This window comes from Poeciliopsis prolifica, unplaced genomic scaffold, assembly GCF_027474105.1.
Source record: "Poeciliopsis prolifica strain line A6 unplaced genomic scaffold, Auburn_PproV2 SCAFFOLD010, whole genome shotgun sequence".
NCBI classification, from domain to species: Eukaryota; Metazoa; Chordata; class Actinopteri; order Cyprinodontiformes; family Poeciliidae; genus Poeciliopsis; species Poeciliopsis prolifica.
Genome location: NW_026562385.1, coordinates 348,536 through 364,882, shown reverse-complemented (window position 1 = coordinate 364,882; position 16,347 = coordinate 348,536). Strand labels below are relative to the sequence as shown.

General features: G+C 38.1%; 1 protein-coding gene across 2 annotated transcripts in view; it reads left to right on the top strand.

Moving 5' to 3' along the window:
- Positions 1–15,859, top strand: part of olfm2a (olfactomedin 2a) — a 45,892-nt gene extending 30,033 nt beyond the window's left edge. For both annotated transcript variants that reach the window (XM_055034987.1, XM_055034986.1), the window contains exons 2-6: positions 4,639–4,788; positions 9,192–9,347; positions 11,917–12,136; positions 13,114–13,220; positions 14,870–15,859. In XM_055034987.1, coding sequence (XP_054890962.1) covers positions 4,639–4,788; positions 9,192–9,347; positions 11,917–12,136; positions 13,114–13,220; positions 14,870–15,544 — 1,308 coding nt within the window. In that variant the 3' untranslated portion in view covers positions 15,545–15,859. The remainder of the gene's footprint in view (positions 1–4,638; positions 4,789–9,191; positions 9,348–11,916; positions 12,137–13,113; positions 13,221–14,869) is intronic.
- The last annotated feature ends 488 nt before the right edge of the window (positions 15,860–16,347 follow it).

Sequence of the window (16,347 nt, the reverse complement as noted above, 5' to 3'; positions counted from 1 at the left end):
ACATTATTTTCATACCAGTTTACTCTGCATATCCTGAAAATATTTTAGATGCCAGTGGATATGGAAAATTCACTTTTGCAACATTAATGAGGTATGTTGTAGGGAGCATGAATCTCTTAAATGAACAAACCCCAATGAGCCATTCATTGTTGCAAAGAAAAAAAAATAATCAAATTTACATAAATACAAAGCAAGAGTTGAAAATCAAGTTCATTTGTACCCTGAGAAATCTCCTCCTTATAAGATTTCATATAGCGATCTACTTTCAAAAAGGCACAAAGCATATAGGGGCATTTGCATTTTAGAATTACCTCTTCCATCCTGCTTTCTAACCGCAATGAGAACGAGAAAGTTGGAGCAGAATGGATAGGTGGGTGGTAATGAAATTGGAAGTGATTCAAATAGGCTCTTAATTTCAGCCCAGCATTTATGAAATATTAATGATGAAGGGGGAAAAGATGAGTTACAGTGAAATATCCCTTAAGTAAGAAGAGCAGAAACATGTTGGCAAGCAGAGTATCACAATTTAAGCTGAAATCCCTCCTGTTGATATTAGTACTAAAAACCATTTATGCTGAGCAGTTTTTAAAAGCAAAGCCATTTTCACACAAACTTCTCCTCCCTCTGGGATTTAAAGAAATTAAAATGTGTCGTACACCTCTGCATCTATTCAGGCTCTTTCGAAAGTGAAGCTGAATATTTGAATAGGTGGCCTTTACATGTTTGGATATAAGACTGTTTGCTTAATGACTGCACATGTGGACAGAATGAGTTGCCTTAGTGGTTTCTGCAAGTTGAGTATGGTTAGCCTCCACCTGTTAACGCTGCAGGATACCGTCTATAATGACAGGCCATTGTGCTCACTGCACCTCACAATCAGCAACATATGAACAGCAGTCTAGCAGCCATTAATGACACACTGCAGCTCTGCAATGGAGCATATTACAACTAAAGGAATTTACTAACAAATCCTCCTGGGTTTTGAGTGTTAATGTATCTGCAATTTCATCTGAATTGACTCTCCAATCAGGAATGCATGTAAATTGATAAAACGGGTATATCTTCTGCTTCCGAGGGGCATTTGCATTTTAGAATTAAAAATGCATTTTAGAATTAAAAATGCATTAAAAATGTTAGTATCTGTACACAGATACTAACAAAAATACATTTTAAATCAAAAGTTCAAAAATGTTCCCATGTGCTCATTGAGTTCATTGATTTTTGACACATATATGAATCATCATCCAATAAGTTTCATTTTCAAAATATAACCCAAAGTTACTGCTTTATCTGGAGATTTTACCGTATTACCAAATTCAAACGTCAGTCACAAATAATTATTTATTTATTTATTTTTTATCAAACCTAAAAAAGGGTAAGTTCTGTACCATTTATTGCTTGGTAATATCTATTTTATTTGTATTTTGTTATGGTTCACAGGTTATTTTTTCACACCAATATCAAATGGACATTCTAGAATATAAGGTCCATTCTAGAAGATGTACCTTCTAGAATATAAGGTCCATTCTAGAAGATGTACATTCTAGAATATAAGGTCCATTCTAGAAGATGTACCTTCTAGAATATAAGGTCCATTCTAGAAGATGTACCTTCTAGAATATAAGGTCCATTCTAGAAGATGTACCTTCTAGAATATAAGGTCCATTCTAGAAGATGTACCTTCTAGAATATAAGGTCCATTCTAGAAGATGTACCTTCTAGAATATAAGGTCCATTCTAGAAGATGTACCTTCTAGAATATAAGGTCCATTCTAGAAGACGTACCTTCTAGAATATAAGGTCCATTCTAGAAGATGTACATTCTAGAATATAAGGTCCATTCTAGAAGATGTACCTTCTAGAATATAAGGTCCATTCTAGAAGATGTACCTTCTAGAATATAAGGTCCATTCTAGAAGATATAAGTTCCATTCTAGAAGATGGACCTTCTAGAATATAAGGTCCATTCTAGAAGATGTACCTTCTAGAATATAAGGTCCATTCTAGAAGATGTACCTTCTAGAATATAAGGTCCATTCTAGAAGATATAAGTTCCATTCTAGAAGATGGACCTTCTAGAATATGAGGTCCATTCTAGAAGATGTACCTTCTAGAATATAAGGTCCATTCTAGAAGATGTACCTTCTAGAATATAAGGTCCATTCTAGAAGATGGACCTTCTAGAATATAAGGTCCATTCTAGAAGATGGACCTTCTAGAATATAAGGTCCATTCTAGAAGATGCATCCTTCCTAAAGGTGAAAAGAAAATAAAAACGGGAGGCCGCGGATAATATAGAAAACTTCCGGAGTGCAATGGTCCCGTTTCCAAATAAGGTATGACACTGACACTGGTCAGTCCCCGTCCCTTCTTGTTTGCTGCAACGAGGTTCTTCTCAGTCAGTCACTGCCCTCCCTATGCATTGCTACAGTATGGGCAAAGATGGAAAAGAGTCATTCTATTGTGTGTAGGACCACGCATGACAGTGACTGCTTCGCAAGGCAGTCACTGCCCTTCCTTATGTAATGCCATGGCAGGCCGCAAATATTTTAACAATTTCTTAAAAAGATCAAAGTGTAACCTCTACACAAATAACTTTAAGAGTAAGGAGGGCTTATACATGCCCACCACTTCACAGCTCATGCTCTGGTTAAATTTGTTTTCCAGACCCAAGAAATATAGTGAAACAAATGTGTGTTTCCACATATCTGACAGATTGAGTATGATGTGGAGAGGCAATCAGGTACAAGAGAAAACACTGTATCCCATCCCCCTGACAATAGCTGAATTAAATAGACTTATCAGACCCAGAGGAAATAAATTGGGTGAGATTCAGCCTCTTTTGTCTTGGCTACCATTCAGCTCTGGCTGCTGTAGGCCTCCGTTTTCCTCTACATGCGACATCCCATCGTTTACAACAAAGAAGAGAAAATAAGAACATTTGGAAGTGATGGGAGAAAAGAAATGTGTATAACTCTTTGTCAATCTGATGATACAAATCTGCATCAATCCTGAAATATTGCATTGGTTTACTTCAGCCGATGGTCCAAAAGTCTCAATGAGTTTCTCCTCAAGGAATTAGACATTCAGTCACTCTGAAATATTACCAGCATATATTTGTAATGCTGCATGAATGAAATGTTACCCCTGATTAATTAAAACTAGAAACATTCATCTGGAAATGTCATAAGTCTACTTAGTATCCACCAGGCATTCTGAAGGTAAAGACGAATGAAAAGACGTACAAGCAAAATGCCATCTCTACAGGGTTTGCAGAAGGTAACTCTGATATCTGCATCCATGGCTCACTTTATACCTTGTTAAATTTAAGATCAACTTGTTCTTCGAGAGCAAAGAAGGGAGAAGTTGGGGTGTGGGGTGTCAGGGGATTAGTAGGAATGACACAAAGCGTCAGTCAGAACATTTGCTTCCAGGGTGGTTGGTACTTTAAACTCCAATCACACACACGCACACACACCACCTGTTCTCCCAGACATTTTAATCTGAACCTGCCTGACCCAAAGAAACCACAGCATAGCCCAATCCTGCTTGAAGAGAGAAAATGTGTGTGGCCTACAACCACAGAATGGCTTTTAGTTTCACTTATTCGGATGGGTTTTTAATTTTGTTGCAAATCCTCCCCCCCCGACAAAAACCGCATTGTGCTCTCTGTTATTACATTTAGCTATGTGCTGACTATATGTCGTGGAGTCGGAATTTACTGTGAATGAACAATTGGCAGAGCCAAGCCCGTATGCATGTGCTGGTGTGCTTGTGACCGCAATGCACTACTTTTGATTGGATTAGTTTGAAAGAGACATCCATCCTTTTAGTCTCAACCCTCCTCCCCTGGTAAGGGGCTGCATTATTGATCCTGAACAGCTCCATTTCCCTTCTCTGTCCAAACCTATTAGATGCTCAGCCTTTAACAGCCTGGCCTAATCCTTCTTTCTTATTTCTGTGTTTCCATCTTGCCATATTTTTCTGTTTTTCTTTTCCCTTTGTGCATCTTCTGTCAATCTGCTTGTCTTATCTTGAGCTACACACAAATCTCTTTTTTCTCTCTCTTATCTTCTTTATAACTCGTCCAGGACCCGGTGCTCTCTGGTGTTTCACTGTTGTGAGCAGCACCTCTGTCAAGTTCTTTATTTGCTTCTTCTCTGTTGCTTTTTGATAAAAACTGACATTTGGTACCAAGTGAATTTAAGTATTTAGGAAGAGTCGATTGCTATTCGCTCATTTTATGTTTGGGAAAATTGTTTGTTTTATTGATTTTACAAAGAAAAAAATACATCTGGCAAAATGGAACCTCCCAGCTTAGATGGTGACAGATTGAGCACAGCTAATTGTGAAATGAAGCATATCAAAGGTATTCTTTTTTCCCCATAAGATTTCTACAAGGCTTTCAAATAATGAATAAACCTATTGCCTTGGAAATATTTTATAAGGGGGGCACACTTTAGATTTATTTTGAATTATGCTGTCAAAATTAAATCATCTCGCCTACCCTTCTACATTTTTGAAATGTCTGCCAGCATAGATTTAAAACAAACAAAAAGAGAAAATATAAAACAACAGAAGCAATCTTTTTTTTTTCCCCCTCTGCTTGGTCTCACATTGATGTGTGTGTTTCTGCAGGCTCTTTACCCCAGCCCAGAGGAAGGCTGGCAGATCTACAGCTCAGCACAGGACGCAGATGGGAAGTGTATCTGCACCGTGGTCGCACCAGCCCAGAACATGTGTAACCGCGACCCACGCAGCAGGCAGCTCCGCCAGCTCATGGAGAAGGTGACAGCTGTCAATAACACACTCACTCCAAGACCCAACTGTCGCCCACACAGACACACACAAACACAAACTGAAACTTTGCACTTAATGTCTGACGCCGTCTGTCACATGCAGGCTGCTGGATTCTGCCACCTCCTTCATCATGTAACTCATTAGCCATTATTTGGAAGATTGAGAACTTTTCCAAATGAAAGACAAATTAATAACTTCACTGGAATATATAAATTGCCTTCCTAAAGTTCTGATACCCTTTTTCTGTTTTATTCTTTAAATTAGAACCTCATTTTAGGATGATTACATGTAATTGCATTGGCAAGTTCTGATATAAAGTGTCTTACAAAAATCTTAACATCTCATGAATTTTATCGCATTTTATCACCACAAATCTCAGTTTATGCTGAAAACCTACTTAAAGAAGCACAGCGTTGTGAAGTGAAAAGAAAATTATACATAGTTCTTCATATTTTTAGAAATACTTTACGCACAGTCTTGTTTAGTTTGAAAAGTTTGCGGTTGTGTCATACTCCATTTTAGAATGATGTGTAGCACAGTGTTTTCAGGACTTCAAAGCTTAAGATATTGTTTTATTTAAGTCTGCTTTTGAAGTCTCCACAGCTTCCTGTCTGTCAGGCAGGTTTCTTGGTCTTCATGATGTTGATTGTTCATAAATGTTTCTTCACAGAACAGCTGTAAATATTAAAGGACAGAATTAAACATGTGGACTTCAATAAGTCATTTCTGAAATGGTTAAACTAGATTTTATTGACAGATGTCAGTATAGAGGGGAATGAATGTATATTTTACATTTTTGTTAAGAAACAAAATAAAAATCAAATACTTCCCTACACAACTCCGCTATTTTAAATTGATTTTTCAGATAAAATTCAAATAAAATACCTCAAGGCATGTAGCTGAAATACCACAAACTGGGAAGATGTTCAGAATGAAAACTTTTGAAAGAAATTGTATGTCAGAATGTCCACATGCAATGTGGAACAAAGATCCTAATTTGTATGCATTTTTGTTTTCATAAATGTTAATTTTGACACAATTTAACAACTGCAATTTACAAATCAGTCAGCATGACAAATTTTAATGAAAATATTTGTGTACATATTTATGCAGGCCTGCAAGGTTTAATATATGCCTTCTGACCTACATGGCAGAGTATGCAAATATTACAGCCTGTTAGGAATCCACTCATTCACAAGTTGACAGATCCAGCCATGAACTGTTGAGTCTGAGTCTCCAGACCTGGAGGCTGTACACCTACGTATTTTCATTCTTTAGAAGCTAAATGATAGAAACCTGAGACGCCAAATACATTCAAACAGATTGGTAAGACGTGAGTCACTCTGCCTGAGTGCAGGTACTTTGGACAATTACAACAGGTGCGCCTGTAAAAGAGAGGCTCCACAGGTTACGTACAACTAGAAAGAGAGCAGAGAAGTGGAGGAGGAGCTGAGGGGATGCCACTAACATTGATATTGTCCTGTGAGAAAAGATGGAGGTAAACAGATGCAGAAAAGGTTCCCAAGGATACCTGATGGATCAATGAGGCGCGTGCGTTCACATAATGCATTCATCCTCATTGAAGTTTGCCTCTTCCCCTCTGACAGTCTCTGTGTGCTGATGTTGAAAGAACATGTTTACAGAGACAAAATCCACTCGCTAACACACTTCACAAGCAACATATTCGAACAGAAAAAGCATATCATAGCACAGAAACAGACTGACGAGAGAAACCGGTGTCATTGTAGCTTCTGAAAGTCTCAGGAAAATGTACATTTCTGTAAAACTAGTTGAGAAAAGCTGATAAATATGGCAGTGTTGATTCAGAAAAATGCACAATGTTCCTTTAAAGAGGAACAAAAGCGCTGGTGGATCACACAATTGTCATATAAGATGTTTTTCAAATACTGTGTAGGTCATTAAAACTATCTTTTTTTGCAGTAGCTTTTTCTATTCATTTATGAACCTTTTAATAATATTCTAACTTTTTGAACATGACACTACATTCTGCTTAGTATTTTTACCCATTCTATGAGTGTATGGAATGTTATTTGTTATATTAAGCTCTAAATTTACTCAACATGTAGAATTACTGCAATGCCTCCCTTCTGAATAATGCACCATAAACCATTTAAAGCAAGCTTCAGAAAAAAAAAACTGCTATATATAGGATAAGATATGCTCTATAATTTATTATTTATCACTGTATTGCATTTTGTTATAAAATGTGGGTGTTATTACTGTGTGGGTCTGTAAGCTTTCCCTGCTCGGTGCTGCCTGAAGCAGACTTAATGAGGACACCTAGGGTCAGCACTATTTCAGCTTCACCCAAATGAAAGCTGCAAATTAAAAGGCTCTGTGTGAGTCTGCGCAAATGTGCGGTCCCAACAGAGCATCGTCCACCAAGACACCCTCATTTGAACCCAGAGCATGAGTGGGAATTGTTTGAGTTCAGATCCACAAAAGGCTTTTCCTGACATGGAGAGCCAAGGGTATGTTAGCAATGTCAAAACTGCCCTCTGTTCAAAGAATGTAAAGTAGGCTTGTTGAAAATCTTTATTCAGCTCTCAGTAAAGCCAGATAAAGAGCCTGACCCTGAAGGATGGCGGCGAGGCAATACTCACCGCAAATCTTTGAACATCTCATCCCCTTTTGACCTCACTGTCTGGCTGGCTGAATTGAGATTAAATCAGATGAAATATGAGGCTGTGGTTAGACATACACACAAACAAGCCGATGCAGAATGAGTCATCACACTGGGCATGAAGCAGACACACCTGCGACTGTAAATCTGGGGCACTGACGATGAGGATCGTCTTTTTATGAGCGAGGATGGAGGAGTCCCGAATCCTACAGCAGGAAGTTGACAGAGAATTTGCTTAGTCTCCAGGCTGCTGGAACATTTCATTCCTTAATATTACTGGACCTATGTACCACATTGGAAAAAAAAAAGTTTAATTGCTATGGGAAATAACGTGTGACCAAATACTCCTCAGCCAGTTCACAATGCACGTGGGAGCAACACGGTGCGGGAAACCGTGGGCTGGACATGAAGTAATCGAGTAGGCTGTCATGGATCAGGCAGGCGAGGCAGTGTGGTGCAAAACAGACTTTCATGCCAAGCTGCGACCTTTGAATGTCGGGTCTGTTTTGTTTTTCTGAAATTCGTTTGGATTTCTGCTGCTGGCTGTCTGCGTGGGCGTGCGTCTGTTCAATAGGGCTGCTGGACATATGCACATGATAGTCTCCTATAGGCACGACAACCCTGCAACATTTGGCGGTGTTTGGATGATTTCTGGCCCGCTTTGTGCAATGTACAGGAGATGAGGAGGTGTGCGTGAAACAGTAGGCTGGTTATGCAGCAGCAGAGTGGGCTGTCAAAGTATGAATAAGCTCAGTACTTTGCAAAAAAATTAGCCAAGTCCAAAGCCGAATCCTTTGAGAACTTAAGAGTCAATACATGCCTACTTAGCAGTGTTTACTTCAGTGTAACGTGCTTTCAGTCATAGTTAGGATGTGACCATTAACTTGTACAAAATCAATTGTGCAGTTTTCATAATATCTGTTTACTGTAATCAATTAAACTCATATTTGTGTAATCAAACTTTAGCTTGGTTACACAAATCTGAGAGTAACCATAATGTACCATTTTTACTAGAGGAATTCTTACTGCTGTTGAAGTCATCTGACCACAATAATGGTAAAACATTCTCGTAAAATATAAGCAGTAAAGCATCATCCTCATGAATAGGTAATTCATTATAATTTCCTCCCAACATGCTTCATCATTTTAAACACCATACTGGTTGTTAGTTGATAACCAGTGTGACCAATGGTTCTTCTGTAAGGATGTCATACTTTATAACCTCTTTTGAGATATTTCTGAAGTGCTTGGCATTTCTGGTTGACTGGCAGCCATGTGTGTTGGGAACGTTTTGCAAACTTTTGCAAAAAATGGCTGCTGATTTGGTGGCAGTGTCTGAAATTCGAAATTATGCTATAACTAGTGAAGAGTCATCATTTTGCTAATTTATAGTCTTTTTTTCCATGATTTATTAAGATAATGATGAACTTTAAATAATAAATTTTATAAAGCCCAAAATTACTTACTTTATTATTTCACCACTGTGGGTTTATTGACATCATTAAAAATCTGTATAGTTCAAAATTTAAGTTAGAATGATTTTTGTGTGCCTTTTAGCAGTACATTTAGAATACCTAATGTGACTTGTGTGCAGGAGTAGCCCATTTGATAATGGGTGACTTATTTTTTGTGTTTGTAGAGCTGTGACTGTCACTTATATCATTATTCCAATAAATGCCATAATATATCATGATAAATTTTTAAGTCTCCATTACCAACTCCACAAATGATTGTTTTTGCGCTGCAGGTTCAGAATATTAGCCAGTCAATGGAGGTGCTAGATCTGAGAACCTTCCGAGATCTCCAGTATGTAAAGAACACTGAGGGTCTAATGAAAGTCGTCGATGGAAAGCTGAAGGAGGCCTCTGAAAATCGCGGGAGCCGCAATCTGAGGGGCTTTCAGGTAATTGGCTTTTTGTCACTCTCCGTGCCTAGAGTTGCATTTACTATCTATCATGTGAATGTACTTGACATTAAATTACTTGATAAACATTGAAAGATCCAATGCAATCTTTGAAGCTCTTCACAGACAATAAAATTTTATGTGACCTCTGGTGGACTGGCATATAAACACTGGAAGTGGTAATTCCATTTAGGTATGTCAAATGAGTTATTGGGTCATGGGCTTAGGTAGGCTAATCTACTGTGCATCATGAGCTTCACATGCTCCAGGATGATTAAATCTGTGAACCACTAGAGGAGTTTTTTTTTTCCTATCTGACTCACTAAACATCCCTTCCACTATTTTTGAGCTCAACCTCTCTTACTCCTCCGTATAGTTAGGAGTAATCTGGCATCTGAGGCAGATAGAGTCACATTTGTCTCCACCATATCTTGCTCAAAGATAAGTTAACTGGCATTATCAGCAGGCCTTTTTATTTTTCTGTCAGCAGGCTGTCTTGCCCAGCAGAATTCTCCATATTTCCCACATTCTCATAGATATTAGATGGGTCATAAAATTGTTTGATTAAAAGATGCCCTGATAAATACTAAGTGCATTTTGCCGCTGGGTTGATGCAGAGGCAAGAATGAATGGCTGTGTTTAGCTTTCAGTGTGCTTTCTGAAAGCTACTCCAACAAAGGAAATGAAGATGTTTATGAAATTAATCTGTTCATCAGTAAAACTTGAGATTGCCACTCAGATAGAAAAGAAAACCAATGCGTTTGTCTAAATGCAAATCTAATGTTTTCATTCTTAAAAGACAGGGAAAAAATTGACGGGCTTTGACCAAAGAGGGTAGGCTGATAAATGTGCACAGTTTAAAGTTGCCAATGGCAGAGCGTGGGAGATTAACGAGAGTGAATTTTCTCAGCTTGAAAAAGTGAAAATTAGATTTATGATGTGGCGCCATGAGGCTGAGAGCTGCTCCATCACCAGATTTACGATAAACTCTAACAAGGAGGAAACAGCCCCTCCTGTGGTGGCCACACTTTATTGATAGACCTTTTTCCCTCTTGAGCCATCCACCTTGTGTGAATTCAGTCCGACTCTCCTGCTGCTTCCTGCTCCCCTGCCTAAGAACAAGTTGTTTCTTTTCACTTCTAAAATTATAAACCCCATTATAGCACGAGCTATAATGGTCCTAATCAAATCCGAGCCAAACAATTTTTAACACAGTAAAAGCAATGGCTTTCCAATTTATACATTTATATGTAAAACACAATGACTGAATTGTTAACAATAATTAAAAATCCACTTCAAAGATAAGTTCAGCTAGACAATTTACATAAAAGGGGATTTAGAGAGTTTCTGTGAAATAGAAGAATGTTGGATGACAGTAAAGTGTCCAATTAGAAAAGAGCAAAATGGAATTGAAAACTGTCTGCAATATATATTAATCTCATAAGATGTTGTCTAAGTACGGTGTTATGACCTGGTTAGGCGTAACCACACTATAACATAAAGATGATTCATCCTCATCAGACTTCAAGCAGCCAGAATATGCAGTTTATTTCTTGACAAGGCCTTAGTTTACATAAAATTTTAACATGGAAAGAAAAGTTGGCTGTAATGTCTGAGTGAACTTTGTGCCTAAAGCAATAAACAAAAAGAAACAAACAATCTGAATACTAGCCAAGCTTAGTTATTAAAAATAAATAAACCAAATGATAAAAACTTGCCTCTCTAATTAAAGATAAAAGGAGAAAAGTGGGATAAAAAATAAAGGCAATTCAGCTCTACAAACGTCTCAGTCTCATAAGCTTTGCTGGTGTTTATAAGGTACAGCAGAAGCAAATTGAAGCTGGTTGGGATGAGCAGAGGATGAATGACAGAGTCTGCAGCAGCATCTTCTTGTGTGTCATCTCTGCTTAGGCCATTAAACCATATTCTATATCTTCTGAATCCATCAATCAGAGAAGACAATCCACATAATCAAATTTTTACACATTGGAACAAAAACAGCAGAGATAACAGGGGGTGAAAAAATATCAACCAGACAAATGAACAATAAAAAAAGAGACACTCTTAAAACTACTGAGTTAAAAATGAATAAAAAAAACACTATTTCTGTTCCACTGCCAAAAGTTAAATTCCTACAACATTATCAAATTATGTTTATAAAGATTTCCATCTTATTTCCTATAATACATTGACTTTCTGAATATTATTTTACACCTAACTTAACCATAATAAAACTACTTTATACTAGCACTACTTTGTACTAACCATTTTGTGGACAAAGCCATTGTGAACCAAAAGTCAATGAAGCAACTGCAGCTTCTCCAATGTCTTATTTCATCTGTGGAAGTCTGATAGGTTGCTGAATTATCAATTGTTTGCTCTTAGATTGTTGATGAGGTTCTATCTACTTTATTCCCTCCTTTAAAAGGATGCATCAAAGTTTCACAATAATGAAACATTCCCCTGTTTATTCTCAAGTTCCTGTTGTTTTCCAGAAACTGAAACTTTGACAAACATTTTCCTTCGCACCTTCCCTGGTCATGTTTTTATTTTATTTATTTTTTTTTAGGAGGTAAAAGAAAAGGTAAACCAGCTGCTCCCTCTGCTGCCAGTGTTGGAACAATACAAGGCAGACGCTAAGATGATCCTGCGTCTCCGAGAGGAGGTGAGAAACCTTTCCTTGGTGCTGATGGCCATCCAGGAGGAGATGGGAGCCTACGACTATGAGGAGCTGAGACAGAGAGTCCTGCTGCTGGAGACCAGACTACACTCTTGCATGCAGAAACTAGGTATGAAACATGCTTGTCAGAAGGTGGGGGAGGGAAGGATTTTGCTACATAATTTTATTCAAGTGTCTTTTACAAAATAAAACAAACCTTAATTGCAGTCTTGCCAAAATAAAATCAGATACAGAAAAAGAAAGCTACATCTTCAGAAAAGTGCTGCTTCCATAAAAGTGCTGCTTCAATTTACTTCCATAAAAATCGCAGTGTGGTTTACTCCTAACAACTAGGTGCAATTTGACTGTTAATCATTTTTACCAGCAATTAATTCATCATAAAATAACAACTGGGAATGGTTGAGAGTTTGTCGGCAAGACAAGAGAAACATTTCCAGGTAATAACACAATATTACTCTGTTGAACCCAATTTTCTATGAGTTATGTAGTTTACGAGTGGTACTTGAATTCTGTTCCATCGGCTGCAGGCAGCTCTGCAGGGGCAATGAAACACAGAGAAACCGAAGAATTAAACTGAAAAAAAAGACAAAATCTCTAAAATTTTAATTATCACTTTACGTACTGGAAAGAAAGCTTTCTTCTTCTTCTACTTTAGATTTTTTTGTTTCAGTCATAGCAAGCCACTGAAAAATATTGATATTTTAAGGGATGTGCTTAGCTTTCATAGGTGTAAAAGCAATCTTTCTAAAAGTAGTGGTTCATGTCTTGAGGTTATATATATTTTGTATGCTGTCAACAGTTTCTTTTTGTTCCTGTTGAGCTCCAATAATCAACCTAAGGAGAGGAAACACTTTTCTTGAGAGACTAACTGAATGATTATGTTTTTATGTCACAAATTAACCTGATCCTTTTACTGATTAATACATTTACCAAGTTAGTCATTGATTGCTAAAAATGAACAACATTTTGTTTAATTATGTGCTACTTCCTTTAGTATTAGGTTTTCTTGAGCTGTTGTGCTCTGTCCTATCAGAGTTGATCATAAATGATTGTGCTTTTACTTCCTTTGCTGTTTTGGACTCACAGGTTGTGGAAAGCTCACCGGTGTCAGCAATCCGATCACGGTGCGAGCATCTGGATCAAGATTCGGCTCCTGGATGACAGACACCATGATACCCAGCTCAGACAACAGAGTGAGTCTCTCAGATCCTCTCTAGTTTGAGGCTCAAGAAGCACATGATGATATACTCAAACCTGGAGGAAAAAGAGAGTCATCTGAGCTCTTTCAGCTGCTCAGTATAAAAGTATCCATCACAGCGGTACTGCCATTGTTTGTCAGTGAGTGAGTGATTGTTTTGTCCAAGTTGCACTTCTCATGAATACCACAATATGACAGACACAAAGAGAATTCAGAATTCAAAGCCGAGCTACTGATTAATTGAATCTATTTTTCCTCTCCCTCCCATCCTTCGCATTCATTTCAAACTACAGTTTATTTATCAAAAAACAAACACAATATCTGTTTGGGATAACGTTTTCTAAAATCACTTAGCTTGTTTTCAGAGGGCTGCTGGGAATTTAAGCCAAAAGTCGTGGCATTTCATATTGGTATGTATGACTAGGAAAACTGGTATGTATGCAGCAAGGCAAAAGGTAGAAAGAAAATAAATGGAACCAGGAACAGTGGATTATTACCTATTTTTAGCAGGAAACAGAAGCTGATCAAATTTAATAGGGAAGATTATATTGGCCTTTCTGCTAACTGCAATAAATCATAACAGGATAAATAGGTTATGCTTTCAGAAAAGGGCAATTTTCAACATGGGATGTGCTGATTATCTTTGTGTTTAATCTCCTAATTTGCTGAGATGATGTTACCCCTCTATGTCTGAGTCAGTCTGGTGTATTAAAAGCATCAACATTCATAGGAATAATTTTACTCTTATGCAAAAATGTTGTGAGGCAGCCAAATAAACAAAAAGCATAAAGGTAGTTAGAATGTGCCAGAATTTTAGCCTGGCTCAGCCTCTTTCTGCTACTCAGCTCGAGGGACACATTCAGTAAACACAGACGAAACCAAGCTTAATGGTTTATAATAAACTCTGCTCCATAATTCATCTGATGTACCACACAAATTCAGCTACTTCCCATTCCTTTCTCCTTTACTGCAGAGTAAATGTGGCTTTGTGCACATAAGAAAGACGGAGAATAGGACCAGAGAGAATCAGAGAAGACAACCAGAACACAGCTCCATCTTTCCAGAGGTGTCTTAGTTCCATCAGGGACAAAATGAATAATTAAAAAAATATTTAATCCAGTAATAGATTAATCAGATTATTCATATATTTAGCTGTTGCTTCTTCTTGAGGGAATGAAAAGGGGGATTCAACCACAGAAGCACAATGTCAGTGGAGAGATCCACTGAGGATGCTCAGGCAAAAAATAGAGTTGCTAAATGCATTGATTTTCTGTAAATGTGGACTGGAAAGGGCAGAGAGCGCCAGCAGTGGTTCCCTGCAAAGCACAGGCAACATCTCTCCCCGCATGCAAGCAAGATCAATAGTTTTGAACACACACATATCGGTATGCACAATACATGGAGAAATACACCTACTCTCATACACGTATTTCCACAGCACACACTCATTCTTACTTTGCCCAAGGCATTGCTTCAAGCTCTAAAGAACATAAGAAAGTTCCTGCAGATAGGTGTATCAGGTAAAACCAATAATTTCTGATAAGCCTTAGGTATTTACATTTGGGTGTCTTTATTCAATAGTTCCTCAGAGTGGGATCCTTTTGTTCAATGTTTTCTATTTGGTTTGCTCTTTGTTTTGGACAGGTGTGGTCCATGGATGGATACTTCAAGGGACGGCGTGTCCTAGAATACCGCACAATGAGTGATTTCATGAAGGGGCAAAACTTTGTTCAGCACCTGCTGCCGCATCCTTGGGCCGGCACTGGCCACGTGGTCTATAACGGCTCGCTGTACTACAACAAATACCAGAGCAACATCATCATCAAATACCACTTCCGGTCTCGAAGCGTGCTGGTGCAGCGCAGCCTCAGCGGAGCTGGCTATAACAACACCTTCCCATACTCCTGGGGTGGCTCCTCTGATATTGACCTCATGGCAGACGAGAATGGTCTCTGGGCTGTTTACACCACCATAAACAATGCTGGGAACATTGTCATCAGCCGCCTGGAGCCCCAGAGTCTGGAGATTCTTCAAACCTGGGACACAGGCTTCCCAAAGCGCAGTGCCGGAGAGTCTTTTATGATCTGTGGCACACTCTACGTCACAAACTCTCACCTTGCTGGTGCCAAGATCTACTTTGCCTACTATACCAACACATCAAGTTATGAGTACACAGATATCCCCTTCCACAATCAGTACTCCCACATCTCCATGATGGACTATAACCCTAGAGAGAGGGTTCTGTACACCTGGAACAATGGACACCAGGTCCTCTATAACGTCACACTTTTCCAGGTCATTAAGACTTCTGGAGACTGAGGGCTCCAAGAAAAGACCCACTCAAAAAATGCTGTGATCATTGTTCTAAAAGGACAAAGGAGCAGGGTAGAGATGGGTACTGGCTGAAGAAGGGGGACTGGGGCTTGAGGTTTTAATCTGTGGGTACAGGCTTGGGTGTTTTTTTAAAGAATTTCAATCTTCATAGAGTGCTATTATTCACATTCTCCAAAAAAATGTCCAACAAAAGGTTCATAAAGACCTAAAAATTGAGCGCCTTTCTGTTTTTCTTTATGTGATGAGTAAGCATGGTTCTTTTTATCTGTGATGACAAATAAACATCCACTTTAACATTAATGACGTGGAATTCTTATTATTGTTTTGTGTCAAAGCAGGACTGAAAACTTTAAAGATCAAAATGAACAAACTAAGAAATAAAAAAAAAATCAGACAACAGCTAACAAGCAAATTCATTCAGCTTAAATTTTGTGTATAATGAGGGGATATGTAATAATTTATTGGTTATTGACTAATAAAAACTGATTTAAAAAAGTTAAATATATACTGGAAAGGAAGAATGGCAAGAGCACTGAGAAAAAAGGCTAAGAAGGAGACAAGACAGCAAGGTCACAAAGAAGGAAGTAGGACATTTCATGGAAGGACTAAAGACCATAACAAGTCTAAAATATGATTTCCACTTGAACAGCAGCTATGTTAATTTTTATGTTTGATGCTAATTCACATAACAATAAGGTTACAGCATCTGAACAATAAGATTATCTCCAGATAAGCATGAACCATAGCAATAACAATTTATTTGAAAAAGCCATGGCAAAGCCTTTCGG